Here is a 17,570-nt window from a genome sequence, read left to right as displayed (position 1 = left end):
TAACGGAAGTTATAGAGAAAAAGATGGCACGCAACTAACAAATCCATCTCTCATTTGTGGACTGAAAAAAGCTTACGATATTAAAGAAAATGAGCATAAATGTAGAGCTAATTAAAGCCATCAAGAGTCTCTACAAACAACCTGTAATGAAGATGAAATCAGGAAATTAAATAACGTATCGGCTTCATAGGATCAAAAAGATTGAAACAAGGATGCTGTACCTCACCGACCTTATTCAAAAATATACCTGGAGGGATTCTTGAAGAGATAGAAAGACAAGTGAAATAACAGGGGCATACCACTCTAAAACACGACCCTGTATAATCGCGCAAGACCATGATGATTTTAGCTATATGACCCGACATCTAACTGAATAATATCAACACGGAGGTCTGCAAATAAACACGCAAAAGACAGCGTACATGGTGATAAGCGGAGAACAAACTGATCCTCATCTGGAGGGCGGAGTTACCATCAAACAAATGAATATCGATGCTTGGGAGTTAAAATCATCGACGACGGACTTGTCGATACCGAAATCAAACACCGAATATGCCAAGACAGAAAGGCAATCGCTCTTTTAAGTGCACTACTTTAGGACCGAAGCCTCACCAAAGAAAACAAAAGGTTCATTTATAATGCGATTGTAAAAAGCATAACCACCTACGGATCCGAAGTGTGGCCAATGAAAAAAGCGATGGGAAAACTACTATCTTGAATGACCCCAGTGCCTTTAGCTGAGCCAAAAAAAAAACAGGAAAAATTTTGAATTTGATATCGCATAGGAGATTATTTAAACATAATATGCGGAAAAAAAGCGAAAAAAGGCATATGAGCCATTCGCTTCTATAATGCACTAAAATTGCGTGTTCTATTAGTCAGTCAAACATTAGCGTACTATGTCAGAAATATTACCTGAGATGGACCAAGAAATTATGATTTCACAGAACTTGAAACGTTCCTTCCAACAGATGAAAATCTATAAAGTACTCTGATTCCAAATTGCATTGTTGTTTCAATTTGAATGATTTATCATTGATTACATGTGGGAAAACTTTTAAAGTTGCGTACTTTCAACAGAATTTCCTAACTGTATTGTCGTATTAGGATGATCACTTTATCATTTCTTTGCATTTATGAGATGCAGGTCTAAAAAATAATTTACTAATTCATTTTTTAGTGAAAAAAATAATTTGTAATTTTGTTTTTACTCAAACATTTTTTACCAACAAATCAAAAGAACTTCTCAACTAAGTCCGACCTAGAAAGAATGCTAAGACAACTACAATCAGCTACAGAGAGAATAGGGTTAAAAATCAATATCTCAGAAACAAAAATAATGATAAAAGGAAACAATGCAACACCTGTCGAAATGGGAAACGAACTAATAGATCCATACCAATTCGGTAGACCAATACATATTTCTGCGATAGACAATAACATTAACAGAGGAAACACAGACAGCGGAGATTGACAGACGACTAAAATGGTATGCGCGGCATTTCGCAAACTTATAAACCAAGTATTTGATACAAAACTACCACAATATCTAAAGACAAAAGTACACAATCTATGAGTGCCACCAATTATAACATATGCGTCCGAAACATGAACCACAAATAAAACAACAATGAAAAAGGTTAAACGATGTCAAAGGAAAATGGAAAGAGCGATGCTTGAAGTGAGACTACAAGCCCCAATAAGAAACGAACATACAGTTCTCTAGCTACTATAGTTCTAAGTCTATATACTAGTTCTAAGCTACTCAAACACTAGATTAAAGATTTTAACAATATCTATTTAATAATTTGTTTTACACTTTCGAATTCTACATTTGATTTTTCTTGCAAATCAAATATTGTAATTTTTAATGAGACACTTGATTACTCTCATATTTTGGAATTAACCTAGAACACAACATTTAAACCTAATACTTATTTTAATATTTGGTATGCCCTCCCTGCTTCTCAGTGACTGCTAACATTCGATGAGGCAATGAATTGAATAAGTTTTCCATTAAATTCATTGGAACTTCGCCCAGGCGGCTTTAACAGCGGCGATTAACTCGTCTCTATTATTGAACTGTCTTCCTTCAGTATAAACGCCTTTGACCAACCAACTCCATACGTTTTCTATGATATTTAAGTCTGGGAAAATAGCAGGCCAGTCCAGAACTGAAATATTATTAGCAGTCAACCAGGTTTGGATTATTTGGGCGGTGTGAATTGGAGCATTGTCGTGTTGCAATATCCATTCTTGATCCGGATATAAAGCTTTTATGTTAGCAATTTTCCGTTGCAGCAGCTCCAAATGCTTTTGAGCAGTTTGCCGACCTTCTAGAAACTCGATGCTGACTCTGCCTTGACTTGAAACTGCTGCCCAAATCACTACTGAACCGACTTTTTTTGGCTCGATTGTGACGGCGAGCCAAACATTTCGCTTCCATCTTTACGTAATGAAAGTAATATTGGAAACCATCAGGACCATCCAGGTTAAACTTCTTTTGATCCGTGAAAACGATATTTTGCATTCCTCTGTCTAGTTACGGTAAATGCGGGAAAACTCTAAACGTTCTTGTCGATGACGTGCAAGCAGCAAAGGCTTCTTGCGTAGCTTTCTTCTTCTTAAGTCTGGACATTTCTTTATTACCATTTGGATCGTGCGTATGGACGCATTACTTCCACTCTGATCCCTTATTTGTCTAGCTAGAAGAATTGGATGCAAGTCGAAGAATTACACGACGTTCCCTTAGTGTTGTTGCAGTTGAAGTGCGTCCTTGTCGATTATTTCCCTAGTTTTCGCTGTCTTTTAAATAAGCATTGATTACCCATGAGCTGCGCCCGATTTTTCTTGCAATTTTTAGTTTTTAATATTTCTCCTCTCGATAAGCTTGAATTCGCCCTCTTTCTTCTAACGATAAAGTGTTACCGCGTCTAATATCAATACCAGTCACTTTTGGGACACTCAAATATACTCAGATTACTATTGGACAACTGTCAATCCGCTGTCAAGTGACATGGTTTTGTTTCTTCTACTTGCCTAGAGACCTACGATTCTAAAAAGTGAATGAGAGTAATCAAGTGTCGCACTATCAATTATTATAGTCGCTTCTAACAATTTCTCCATTGTGAAGTACGAGTGAATTAAACGATGTATTCAATGATACATGTGGCTTGCTTATCAAAATTTTGACTATTAACAAAAATGATTTCAAATATTTTGGTGAGAGTAATCAAGTGTCACGGACTGTATAAGACACAAGAAAAGGTAGATCACGTAGCAGACAACAGATAGACTGTATGGAGGCCACGACATTGTAAAATAGAGGCACCAAAAGCCGGTTGGAAAGACGACATCGACAAAACTGCAGGAAAACTATGGTTACGACACGCTGAGGACCGCGTAATGTGGAAGCAACTTGATGAGGCTTATATCCAAAAATGGATAGAATAGCTGTTACATGATAATGATTATTTTTCAAAGTTTTTACTGATCATGTCATGTGTTGCTTAAGGTGATCAAAATCAAACATTAAGAGGATCAAAAATGTTTTTTTTTTATAAAAGTGCTGTAGTAAAGTATAATACATATTAAATTGAAATGGATGCGACACCCGATTTCTGAGGAAAATATGTTTTTTTTTTCATATAAAATCGAATAACATTTTCCGAGCTAATGCCGAGCGCATTCTATTAAATATACATACAACATTTAGTATTTAGAACTCAAGCAATTTGTAGGAGCAAAAAGCAATATTTACATACAAAGCCAAAACCGGGCATTCGATGAATTTCCACCTTGGATATTGACTTACAGAGACCAAGAACTACCCTGCACCATCAATTCAACTGAACAATCAATTGTTCAAGACGGATGAAGCGAAATAAAAAAATATAGAGAGGTTGCAACACTAAACCAAATTCACTCAATACTTTAATCGTATAACTGCTATATTTCCTCAAATCGACTAAATTTGTCAATTACTTTCTGTAAAAACAAAAAGAAACAGTAATGATCCAACTAATAATTTGTGTCATTTGGAACGTCAAATTTCTCACGATAATGTTTAGAAGAGCTAAAATTACTTCCTTTCACAAACTATCAAAAACTGAAATTTAGTAAACAGTTATATAGCCTAGTTCAACGCCGATTTGCGGCATATGGCATATGGTGCGATGGTAATTTCAGAACGTTTTATGAAAATCCAGTTTAGGATTGCCCATTACTGTCTAAGAACGTTGAATTTAAAGTTTCTACATACGGAGCAAATTGAAGACATAGAGTTTTACGCAATCAAAGATTCATGGAACAAATGACTTTTATTATCTTTAATATTTTTACCCTATATAGTATCTGTAACCTTTATAAGTGTTAATTTAAGCCTTGACGAGAAAGCCAGCTTTCAACCTTTTTCATTATTTTAATCAAGTAATTGCATATTCATAATAAAACATATGTTTCTAGATCATACTTCACATTTTCAAAGGTAATTAATCGAAGGTAAATAATTAAGGTTTCCAAATTAAAGCAGTAACGAGCACTTCGGTGAAAAACCATCTGAAAGTATTTCAGGCAAGACTTGCAATCAAGCATGTTGTATGAAGAAAAAGGGAGCGCAAGCGTTGAATAGCATTTAAAGAAAATGTTTGTTTGTTACCAACCCTGAGCTTCAAAATCTGTAATTACAAATTTATCGTCAAAACAAAGCGAAGAGTTTGATGAGCTATTCCTAAATTATCATTTGTAATGTAATACAAATATGTTGAAGTTGCAGATTTTAATGATGCCACCCATGGTAGGTATTATATGGTGCAATTAAAAAGATTTTCGTGGGTATCGCATTGAATGGATAAAATTAAATTTAAATAAATCCTAATTAAAAATACTATAAAATAGAAGTGTTTTCAGCTTTAATTGCTAACTTTCTCACGAGACTAATCAATTGGCTAAAACGTTTGATCAGCCGAAAACCACTTTTTATACTTGAACTTTAAATAGACAACAGCAGTAAAACATGCACGAAAAAGAACGTTAAGTAAATAGGTAACTTTTATGATACTGAAACAAATGTTTAATTGCTTATGGGCCGGAAAAAAGTACAAACCTGATATCCTAATGCAGGTTTCTCCAGAGGGCACCTCACTAATACCACTGTCCTTGTCACTACACCCACTAAAACTATGTTCTTCATCCCCGTTGCACAGCAACCGGGTTTCTTCTGGATTAATCAATATCTTCACGACATGACTTTTGCCGCTGTTTTTACAGGAGTATGTCAGTTCTTGAAAACCGTCCGGAATGTTCAGGTCAACGGTGTTTAGATTTACCGTTGTGATGGTAGGAGACCGAGAAGACTTCTGGTCCCGATGCGGTGAATATGATGCACTGATTACAACTCCGTCTCTCTCGCCATCTAGGCCATTTGAGAACTTGCCGGTCTTGTCTAGTTCTTCGCGATTTTCTTCAATTTGCCTTCTGGCCTTTGTCTTGGGTGGCAATGGTGGCGGTAGGCAGGTGACTGGTTGTTCGGACATGGCTGGAAATAATTTTGATATGATTAAGTAATTTACTAGAATGTAGTTTACCTTTCTTATGCGTTACGGACAGGTTCTGTTTTTTCACTTCGATTTGTTAAGTTGAAAATTGCACTTGGCAATTTTCATTACTTATAATAAGAATTGCGGACTGTTTTATGATGCAACCGTAATTACATGTTTATGTGGAACTTATTTAGATTTGAACTCAATGTACGTTTTTTACTACAATTTAATCAGGTTTTGAGAGCTTAATTTAGCATGTAATAACTTCTAGGGTAATAAGCACTGGACTTTAATTAATAACTACTCTTTGAGCGCGGATTATAGCAGATAGGTTAGTGCTTTTGAGCTCCAAAATACATGGGGTAAGTTCAAATAGTTCAGGGACATGCATGATCTTTCAAAATGATGTGAAAATATTTTTTTCCAGGTTCCTTGAAACGGTTATCGTAACGAGCGTCTTTTGAATAATTTGGTTTGTGGTTGACTTTTTGTTAAATCGATATTCAAATTTTAAAACCTTCAACTGGCGAAAACCATTTTTCAAATACGCCCTCAAAGTATTTGCATTTGTTTATTAAACACTCCGCCTATAAACATGATTGACGCAATGAAATGAATTATGATCAAGAAGCTAAAGTTTTCAACTGGTACTTGGCCCGATATCTAAAAGCAGCAAAGACGCTTTCTTTAAATGATTTAAATTTCTGGATAGGTCACTTTATAAATGATGCTTTAAGCTAAAATTTTAATTTTTAGTTAAATCGTTTTAATGTAGCAATACGATAAATACTGCCACTGCAAAATTTTAATGCATTGTAAAAAACTTTAAAATGAAAACATATGAAATGGGTGAAAAGTTATATTCTATCGAGGTCATCAAACTCGCAAACAATAAACAGTGCTTATTACCGCTTGAAAGCGCTGTTCTAACTGGATCTCACGGCTTAAACAACAACCTGACATGAGGACAATATAAATAATATCTGGTTTGAAAGTTGTGAGTTTTTCGGGTTTTTAGGCTCCTGAGATTTATTCCTGATGTTTCGCAATCCCGAATGGCTTGCATCTTCAGAGGTGGTTTGCTTGACAGCTTACACTGTCCTGATGCGGTTCCTCGGGCATAGTACGTACTTATTCACCGAATGTGATGACGTAACATGTGTCATCTGCATCGGCGCATTCTGTTAGTTGCTATGTTCCGGTGTAGCGGATTCTTCGTCCTGTCCTGTGCCGTTATCTATCCTTGCTGGTATATCAAGGTTTAGCGCCAGTGCCTCTTCTTTCCTGTTAAAGTTGTCGTTGTGTTTGTGGATTTCGATGGCGTCTCGGACGAGTCGGGAGCGATCGTCTGTTGTTGTGGCTAGGACTTGAATTTCTACATACCTGATGCTATGCGCTCCCTCGCGAAGGGCATGTTTCACCATTGCCGACTTTTCCACATGTCCCAATTTGCAATTTCGTTGATGTTTTTCGATCCTCCTCGATTCTCGAACCTCTTCGTGGTTCCTAAGTAGACGCCTCCACAGGATCATAGGATTCGGTAGATACCTGCAGTCGCTAGTAAAGGTTTCCCGACCTTAGACATTTCTTAATCTTCGTTGTGGGCTTGTAGATTGTTTTTATGTTGTGCTTCTCTAGGGTCTTTCCAATTCTGTCCGTAACTCTGGGAATGAAAAGCAGAAATACTCTTAGAGTGGTCTTACTTTTTTGGCCACGGTTCACCCCTACCCCTCTTATGAGAGTATCCGTTTTGAATGAAACTTTCTAAATGTTGTAGTTCGCTGTTATCTGTTGCGGTCCACATATTTTCCTGGCTCTATCCGTGAGAGGCTTGATGATTCCTTGCTTTTGACTTGGGTGATGATTGGACAGCTTGTGGAGGTCTCTGTCCGTGTGGGTGGCTTTTAAATATACCTTTTACTGGACACCAAGACATCTAAGAAGGCCAACTGTTGGTTTTGTTCAACTTCCATGGTAAATTGTATCTCTGGATGTTGTTTGTTGAGGTGGCCGACGAACTTGTCCAGGTTATTGCGACCATGTCTCAATATCACGAACGTGTCATCGAAATATCGATACCAGATAGTTGGTTTAAAGGGTGCGGTTCTCAAAGCAGTTTTCTCCAATCTCTCCATGAAGCCATTTGCTACAACCGGGCTGACTGGGCTTCCCATGGCTACTCCTTCCATTTGTCCGTGGAAGTTTCCATCCCATAGGAAGTAGGTGCCTTTTAGACAAGCTTTGAACATACTTCACTTTTGTGAACAGTGACACGAGATTGAAGCTAACTAGCATATCCGTTGGTTCCAGTCTCAGATCCCTGATTTGGCTAATAAAATGTTTAGAGTCTCTGATATGTGTGTCTGTGGATCCTATATGTGGGTGCAGAAGAGAGGCTAGATATTTTGTGCTTCCTTCCTTGTGAATTTTGGGTAATCCATACAAACGTGGTGGAAGGGCTCCTCACTTAATGATCTTCTTCATGACGGTCTCATTCATTAACGACATTTTTATCAGGCGGTTGATGTTTCTGAACTTGACCTGAATCGGGTCTTTCTTGAGCTTTGTGTAAGTAGCTGGATCCAGTAGGTCTTTGATTTTCTGCTCATAGTCTTCTCGGTCCATATTGACAGTAGTATTGCTTTTGTCAGCTCGCCGGACGACGATGTTTGTGTTCCTTCTTATTTCTTTGAGAGCTTGTCGCTCTTGTCCCCTAAGGTTGCTTGGCGGTGGTCTCTTTTGGCGATGCTCAAAACTAGTACCGTATGAGCCAAGACTAGTGGACTAGTGTCCTAAGAACAATGTCATGTTGTCGACGTCAACGAAACAGAAGTACATGAAAGGGAACTTTTCGCGGTTTAAGCGGACAAATAATTTTTGGAATAAGAAAAATTTACTGCTTCTCGCAGTACTTGAACCTGCGGAAACACGGAGGTCGCAGGTTCCGCCGAAGTCAGTAAAATTTTCTCATTCAAAAATTATTTGTCCGCTTAAGCCGCGAAAAAATCCCTTGCAGTTACAATTTTCGGACAACGCCAAACTCTTCATTTTAAACAGAGGTACAATAAAATTAAAATATTGAACAAGACGGACAATTAGTAATATTATATCACCAAAATTCTTTTCCAAATATTGGATATCCACGACACTTGAAAACTATTAAACATTTGAACGAGATCTAGCAGTTGAATAGGTAAAAGTTATTACATGGAATGTGCAGTGCGATGATCTTAAAACAAACGATCAGTCAATGAATAGCAGCACTGATTAAGTTAAAACAATTCAATTACTATTTCCTTCTTTATTTTAACAGGCAATGAAATTCGAAGAACATTTCAAATTCCATCAGTGAGAGCACTTTTATAGTAATTCAACACTCTCCAGCTGTTGCTAAAGTTTCAGGTACTAAACACGATCTAATTCTTTTATTGCGTTTTTCTTAAATGCATTTTGTATTACACGAAGCCAAACTTAGACACATACACAAGTGTAAGATGTAAAGTATTTTTTCCAATCTTTTCCATAAATATATCTATATTTGCATGCAAATTAAATTATTTCGAAATACGCTTGTCAATAAATAATTAAATATTCCATAGGAGAGATTTGTTTTGCAATTTCTGCTGCATCTTCTCTTCTCCCGTGCATTTACCGTTCTTCATCATGCGAAGAGCTGTTTTTATTTCCTCCAGGGATCTTTCTGGAAGGTGTCTGAGCTCAAATTTGTTACTGTTACCCGATGCCAGTCAGTTTCCGCAGCAGGAATCCCCGACAAATACAACTCTCTGTAGAATTCTTCAATGACCTGCATAATTTGCTGAGGGTCTGATACAACTATACCGTGTTTGCTTTTTATATTTGTGATTATTTGCTTTCCACTGGACAGTCTTGAGCTGAGAACTTTCATGTTTTTAATTTTTGCGACGGTGTCTCGTATCACTCTGCTTCTGTGTGATCTCATATCTCTACGGATGGCTTTCCTTACAGATTTGGTAAGTAATTTCTGTTCTTCTGTTCTTTTTTCCAACTCACGTTTTTGTTTCATCATTTGCATGGTGGTGGTGCTAAGTTTAATTTCCTAGTTTTCTAGTTTTTGAGCAGATCTTCTTAGCTGCTGTATTTAGGGATGTTATCAATTTTTCATTGAGTTCATTTATATCCATATTATTTTCGAGAATTTTATCCAATGGTAAATGTCTTGTTAGTTCTTTTTGGAATTCCTCCTGTATCGCTTCCAGTTCTTCACTTGTTGGAAATCTAGGATGATTAATTAACTTAGTTCTTCCGATTTTGGAATCAATGTTGAAACTTGCCCGGACCATTCTGTGGTTGCTACTTGTGTCGACTCTATTTGAATCTGAGACGTCTTTGCAGAATTTACGATCGTTTGAAGGAACATAATAATTTTTGTTAGATTTTCTGGGCTTCTCCACGTCCATTTGCGTTGGAGTCGCTTCTTGCAAAATGTGTTTAGGCAGTAGACGTTTTCATTGCTGAGGAAGTCTACAAAAATACAGTTTGATGATTTTAAAAGTACATTCTCTCTGAATTAAATGCAAAAGTATGTAAATTAGTTGTTCATATCCATTAAGATAATGTATTTTATTAATGACGTAGTGTCTTGAATTAATTATTAGTTAATGAGATTTTTGCAATCGGAATTTCCATTACCTATACTTTCTTTCCATGCTTGTGATTTTCAAGTTCCTAAAAAAAACTAAATTTATAAGGAATTGGTACAAATTTATGCTAAAATACCACATCTGGATAGTTCTTATTGAGGTCTGGAAAAATTACTAGCAAAAATTTCTGGCATTTCTAAACCTATTTATCTACTGAAGTATCTGTAATAGGAAAATTAAAATTTTCAGTTCTTTAAATAAATCGACCATTCGCTGACAAGCTGTGCAAAAAGTAGTGTCAAAAAATATCTTATTTTATTTGAGGCGCTATGCTTGAAAATACACTTTTAGCTTAGGTATGAAGCACGTTTTTCATGTAGTCCAGTAGTCAGTTTGATGAGAGTCTTGATCTAGTAAATTATGGCAATTAACCAATAGTATTAGAAAACCAGCCTATATTTCGAAAGTGTTTTTGGTAACCATTTAAACTTTAAACTTGGCAAATTTGAAGTAAAAAATTTGGAATCATACAAATAACAAGCCAATTGCTGGAACAACGTCGAATGGGGAAATCATCTACATGCTCGAGAGGAATGTGATTTTTATTACGAGGAAATTAATGGCCTCTGGAGCATTTGAATCTTGGCGAATTGTAGGCACTTCTACACTTTTAGAAGTCATTTTATTCACTTTTTGAAGTTAATTTGGACTAGTTCTAGTTAATAACATACAAAAACCAACATTAAAGCATTTTCGGCAAAAATTCTTTAGTAATAAATCAAGAAAAACGGCAGCTCTATAGCTTCCTCAATTTCAAGCGTTTTTAACCAAAAGCTATCCTATAACAGAATGTTTTTTAACATTTAATTGGATTTAATTCATTTGCAATTATTTCTTACTTAGCTGACACCAAATATTGATTAGAATTCCACATTCAAGCATGAAACTTATGTTTCAGTTTATAATTTTAAATTCAGATAATATAATAATCAGATACATTTAAAAATTGAAGGATGTTACAATTTCCTTGATTTATTTTCCTTAAGTTCATTAAAATCGCACTAAGACGGTGAGTCTAAATGTCATAACTTTGGTCGTTGCGAATCTCGTGCTCAGAATCAAGGTAAAGTCAATTTAGTAAATACTGATTGTAATAAACATATCCTGTGTAAGGTTGCTCTCTTGAACGCAAAGGAATTTGACCTTTGAAACTTTTTACTATTAGTTGATGATGTGGTACCAGATCGACTAAAATTGGAAAACGTGCGCTTTATACAATGTACAAGTACTACGGTTTTTGTTTTAAAATTTCATTTAACAAATTCTCTTCTAAATTCTGCATTAATCAAAGTAAAATTTAAACTTCTCAGTAATTATCTCTTGCTTAAAAAAATTATGAAAGAAATCAGGCAGATAACAAACCGAAGCCAACGCCACAATCTGTATTGAAACATATTTTCACGATAAACAATATAGCTCGTAACAATTCTAGAACAAGTTAAAAATAAGTAGCAATAATGCCCTGTTACATTGTCACAGTAAATATCAAATCTTAAGGGTCCCAACGATCCCTGCGGCAATCAATACCTTATCAATTCAAGATTTTATTACTGAGAAAGGGATTTTTAGCGGCTTAAGCAAGCAAATATTTTTTTGGAGTTTTCATTACTGTAAATTATTTTTTACGTTATTTTTCCATTGAAGCTCATTTATTTTTGCTAACATATTAAAAATATTAATGATCTGCTAACGGCATGCGATATTAACAGGACATTAACACAAACAGGGAAAATTTTAAGTTAATCAGGTTTGGTTTTAAGTTTATTCAGGACTTAAAATATAGTTATGTATTTTAACTTACAAAAGGTCTTAGATCAACACGTTTGCATACTAATTTTCAAGCGGATCAGGTCCGCCTGGTTCTTTAATAGTTGACGACCTTCGCGATCTTTCGTAAGAGGTTTATCTCTTTGGTTTCTATATTTCAGAGAAATGTGCGTCATGATGTTAACAACTTTGTAACGAGCTGCTAAACTCTGAAAGAATGCAAACGGAGGGTGTCCCCTGTGGTATTCAAGATTCTTCGTGAATTAATTCTTTAACAAATTTAGCATCTCGGCTTCGCCTCGTGCATCAACTTCAAGCAGTGGCGAAACTTCGACTTTTCTCTCTTGTACCGTAATATACTATATACTCTTGAGCAACTACTCGTACCACGACATGTTATGTTGAAATTTCAGGAAAAGTGAAAAGGGTAATTACAGCCTAAACTTGGTCACATACTTGATATAAAGAGTATCTCGTATTTTTTCGACACCTTGGTTATCGTGATAACTCTACATCCATATAATTTTTTACATTTACAGTTGCTATACTGTCAGATTGAAAGCGGTTCTTTAATATATTTTAGTCAACAAGGTAACATAAATTCCTAAAAAAAAATTGAGAGTTTCATAAGCAGATATTTTTTTGCAAAATACTAAATACCAGCAATGGATATTCAGTACTCGATTCTTCATGATGTGTGAATAATAAAGAGGCTCGTAGTTAATTATTAAAATTAATTAGTTAAACATTAAACTATTTAATATTCTCAGGTAGATATGACCATAACCAGTCTATGTAACAAAACTTTTGTTGCACTTCATCACTCGGTGCACGTTTGTAGCAGACCGAGTTTCAATTATTTAAATTAATTCAGATTATATTTCTTACGCTTTCTATCTCTAAGCATATAATTGTTTCGTATAATAGAACGAACAGTTATCGTTTCCCATTTTATAGGCAGGTACAGGTTCAAGTTAGAAGAAAGAATACAAACCATAAATGATGTTGAAAGTAGACGCGCCTACGCGACTGTCTTTCTTTTGCTTTTAAAATATCTTATCTCGCTGACGCTATCAGTGAGAAGTCAATCAATGAACAAGATTAAGATTGCTCAATCATTATACATTATTTTGTCTGTAAATCGTTAATATTAAAAGCGTATATTTAAATTGAATTTTAACATCACTATTTTAGAAGTGAACAAACATTTGAAGCTCAAACTAACGGCACCTAATACCTAATGTGCATCATATGGATTTTTGTTTACTTGAAAGAACTTATCTTCGTTTTAGGAATTACTTGATTTGTAAAGGTTGGAAGGATTAAACATAAAATATAACAAACTGAGTAAAATTTATCGAATATTTAGAAAATGTAAAATTTTTCTTCATCTTAGTAACCAAACTAACTGGCAAAATTTTGGAGCAAATTTCTAATTTATTTTATATTTCTTTCTAACATTACTAAATGCTTTATATCGGGAGGAAACCAACCTCGTTTTGGAACAGACTATATTTCAAAGGCATGTTATTTTGAAGCACATTTGTATCACTCACACGCTATTGCACTTGATATTAAATTTCCTATTTCATTTACCAACCGATCTCCTTCCTTCGTTTATCCTTCCAATCTTTTGTAGCTATTATAAGGCGACAAATTGCTCTGGTTTTTTAAAATGGTCGAGTTTTCGACTCTTTAATTAAATCCTTAGCAAATTAATATAAAATGAAATTTTCATTAATACGGCTTCGTAAGTCTATAAACCTATGAAACCATTGGCCAACATCAACATCAACGCGAACAATAAGCAGCAACCGTTAAGTGAAATAACCAAATACAATCAAAGTAAGCAATTAAAATAACTTGAATATACAGCGTTGCGAAAATAAACACATAACAGAAGCGATAATGTGCTCCAATATAACAGTTAATAAGTAAAATATTATTATATGGAAACATTTCAAAATAAACCATAATCATCAAATAAAGTCAAACTGATTTTCCGAGTTCTTGCACTGCAGGGTCATGAATATAAAATATACCTTACATCGGATCTGAACAAGTTAATATTCACAACGTATTAATTTATCTGTTTCCATAAATATTAAAGAGTAGAATGTAAATGTGAATAGGTACATGTACATCTTATTCGTGGAGACACGGTAACGTGCAAGTTAAATTATTCATAATATTTGCAGATTTATCATCAACCGTTGTTAATTGCTTTCGTACGGTATATTTCACAGATGTAAGCTTCGTTATGCGTCCTCGCAAAATATTAATGTCTGAGAGTTCCATTAACAATTGTTGAATAATTTCTTCTGCAGAACTACATGTTTAACGGTCCGCTAAATATTTATCTAAGCCGTAGATGCCATTTCGGCTCATAATTATTTTCCAGCCCTAAATTCTACATTGCACTTAAAGTAAAAAACGCTTGTCAGGAAACTACTTGCTAGTTAAAAATGTTGTTATTGCTTGATGATTTTTTACGAGTAACTTCGACCTTTCCTTGCGACTGTACTGAATCACGTCGAAGATATTTTTCTTATCTGCGCAAAATGAACAGGGGCTTGGTACTTAGTCGAGGCGACAATCAGTACAATAGTTTGATACAAAAACATTATTAATAGTTTGAAAGGTACGATTTGAAAGTATTGTATATTTGATGCTTAGGCAATGACATTATTTTGGTCCGGCGATATATGTGGTGAATTCTGATAAGGTTGTCTACACTTTTAACGTTTATTAAATTATAAAGCCATGAGATGTTTTACAAAGTTTTGTTAGATAACTGTTGCTGCGGACCAGTTAATTTAATCTCCTGGATCGACGGTTTGTTCTTGATATTAATTTTCCTGCAGGTGAAAACTCAGTGTGACGCACCTACACTTGACCACTAAATTATCGGCGATTTATAAAATAATATTCAAACCTGTTCAATGTTGAGTCTAGCAGCTAGCCACGTAAATGTTATATACAGGCTTTTTTGCAATTTTTGTCAATACGAATGAACGTGAAATTTAAATAAAATTTACATAATATCCTTTGGCAACCTTAGGCAGAATTTTTTGATTTGAAGAAAAGTGAGTTCTTAACTAAATTCATCTCTATCATCATTGTAACTATTTGAATATCTATAGGGTTCATATTGAAATGCATTGTAACGCTTATAGAAAAAACTACTATTTTTTGAAAGAAGTAGAAGAAAACATCACCCAAGATCACAACTAAGGAGCAACTAATTTACAAAAACCACAAAATAATAACATCAAAAGTGCCTGAAACGAAAAGTTAACAGTTGCTTAGGAAATCGCTATGTCTACAGACGTGAAGTTGTTTTCGACCAGTCCAGAAAGTCGGATAACTTTGGTCGCGTAATCGTTCACCCGAATATTTGGTAATTATTAAGGTAATAAAAATATACACAGCGAAGGTCGCAGGTTCAAGTCCCGCTGAAAGCAGTACATTTTTCTTATTCCAAAAGATTATTTGTCCGCTTAAGCCGCAAAAAAATCCCTTTCAGTTTAGAATTTTCAAACGAAAAACTTCATTGAAAAATATGCACAAATACGATTTTCTCCACCAACATTTGTGTAATTGCAAACGGTCGTAGGACAAACAAAAACATAATTAAGAACTTTAAAACCGCTTGTTTTGTAATTAATAAATTTGAGAAACAAACCATAAGCTAAACTTAGCAATTTGATCCGAAACTATCAATGCAAGGTCATGCACCACTAGTAGTACATTTAGTAGGTGTATAGGAATAGAAACATAAATAAAAAATAATGGGCAGGTAAATACGATTATTTATTAATATCGTTGCCAATTCTTAGTAAGTATGACAAAGTTGTTTACAAAAGCGTATAAAAGTAGTATGAAATTTTTTGTATATTTCAAACTACGCAATTTACTATGTTAACTTGTTTATGAGCCAGTTTATCTACTTGGAAATGATACTACTACTGATCCAATATGAGTCTTTAAATGGACAACAAAGTAAATTGAATATTGAATAAAATAAATCGCGGAGCAACCAATATTGAACCTTTACTGATATCGGCTTTTTATTTGGTTCGATATTTATTTTACTTCTTTGGTGATATATCAATAAAATATTTATTTATTTAGGGTCTCCTCGGCAGCTGTAAGCCACTTACAGAGTGAGACCATATAATAACACCACATATAATACATTGAATATTTGAACACAACATTATATTTAAAAACAAATACATATTGTTGCCAGAGTCCTGTCTCCCTCAGAGCGCAACACGCGCGCAAGAGGAAAAAAATATATTCTGAGCATCCCCAACTCTTTACAAGATCTGTCAGAAGGGGTGTAAACTTCGACACGTCGATTCTCGATCAGGTATCAGAGCGTATTGAGGTCATTGGGGTAACAAGGAACGTAAGTTCACTAAATATAATCGGACAATTGATGGAGTGACCAATCAAAAGCTTGGATCTAACCAAGCTATTAAACAGGATTTTCAGCGTGCGAGTGGATGTTAAGTCTCGAACAGAATGGATAACGAATCCAAGCATCCTCATCGCAGAGCCTGTTACTTGAGCAATATGCAAAGAAAAACTCAATTTATGATAAAAAAGAACACCAAAATCCATACATGTTGTGACTAGATAGCGGGGAGACATCAATCTTATATATGTGTTCGACCATATCAAGACTCAGGGAGTAAGACATGAGGCTACATTTGGATACATTAAGGGAAAGTCGTATCCTACCACACCACGCAGTTATATCATCAAGAGAAGAAGAAGACGAAGACAGTCATCAAGAGAGGTTACCCTAGAGAATAGCTTCATGTCGTAATAAGAGGGCATTAACATCAACAACAACAACAATGTCATTTATAAACACGTTGAACAACAAAGGACCCAAAACACTGCCCTGTGGCACACCCGACGTTGCCATAAAGAACGAAGATCTCTAACATTCTGATAGTCCAAAGACTATTAACTAATTAACCATTGATCTCCAATGAGAAGACCTCTCGTCAAGACCACCACCTTTAACTCCATGCGCCACATACACCCGGCAAGGACTGGTCTCTGACAAATCCAAAACAACATCAGGAAAGTTGTCCACATCATATGATGTGGTGTCAATATGATCTATGACGATTAAATCTAACGAAACTATTTAAACACTATTAAAAACATAATTTGTTTTGCTACCTCTGGGACTCAAGCGTTAAACCTTTTCTTATTGCCCAATTTCAATTAGTCACTCTAGCGTCAAACCGATAAGATTCAGTGTTACCAGGAAGTTCATAGCACATTTTTTTACTCGTGAATAATTGATCCTTTCTATATGGGTTCGGTGGATTACTATTTGCTATCGCAAGTACTATTTGCTATTTATCTGAACCTAACCGAAATGGTTACATCATTGGTAAGTGGACCAAGAAAAAACGATGTTATGTTATAAACTTTTGTGACAGTTTGCAACAGCTTTGACCTATGAAGCATTAGACCCTCATGAACAATCAAGAGAACAGTGTTATCCTATTATTTGTTGAACTGAAAAGCTTTCCAAAATAGGATGCGGGTAAAA

General features: G+C 35.1%; 1 protein-coding gene across 3 annotated transcripts in view; it reads right to left on the bottom strand.

Annotated features, from left to right (window-relative positions):
* The window catches only part of LOC109541434 (glutaredoxin domain-containing cysteine-rich protein CG31559), a 50,833-nt gene that overhangs the window by 21,586 nt on the left and 11,677 nt on the right, over nucleotides 1-17,570 (bottom strand). The window contains exons 1-3 of one of the 3 annotated variants that reach the window (XM_048667480.1): nucleotides 7,269-9,081; nucleotides 5,586-7,203; nucleotides 5,105-5,536 (exon numbers count right to left, since the gene is read on the bottom strand). In XM_048667480.1, the coding sequence (XP_048523437.1) occupies nucleotides 5,105-5,534 (430 nt within the window). In that variant the 5' untranslated portion in view covers nucleotides 5,535-5,536; nucleotides 5,586-7,203; nucleotides 7,269-9,081. Of the gene's footprint in view, nucleotides 1-5,104; nucleotides 5,537-5,585; nucleotides 9,082-17,570 lie in introns of those variants that run through there. The other 2 variants (XM_048667485.1, XM_048667477.1) reach the window with 2 other exon arrangements.

The sequence above is a fragment of the Dendroctonus ponderosae genome, unplaced genomic scaffold, assembly GCF_020466585.1.
Source record: "Dendroctonus ponderosae isolate FM_Combo_2020 unplaced genomic scaffold, Dpon_F_20191213v2 Dpon_F_20191213_1, whole genome shotgun sequence".
In the NCBI taxonomy this organism is placed as follows: domain Eukaryota; kingdom Metazoa; phylum Arthropoda; class Insecta; order Coleoptera; family Curculionidae; genus Dendroctonus; species Dendroctonus ponderosae.
Note: the sequence above shows the minus strand (reverse complement) of the source record. Positions and strands in the feature narration are given on the sequence as shown.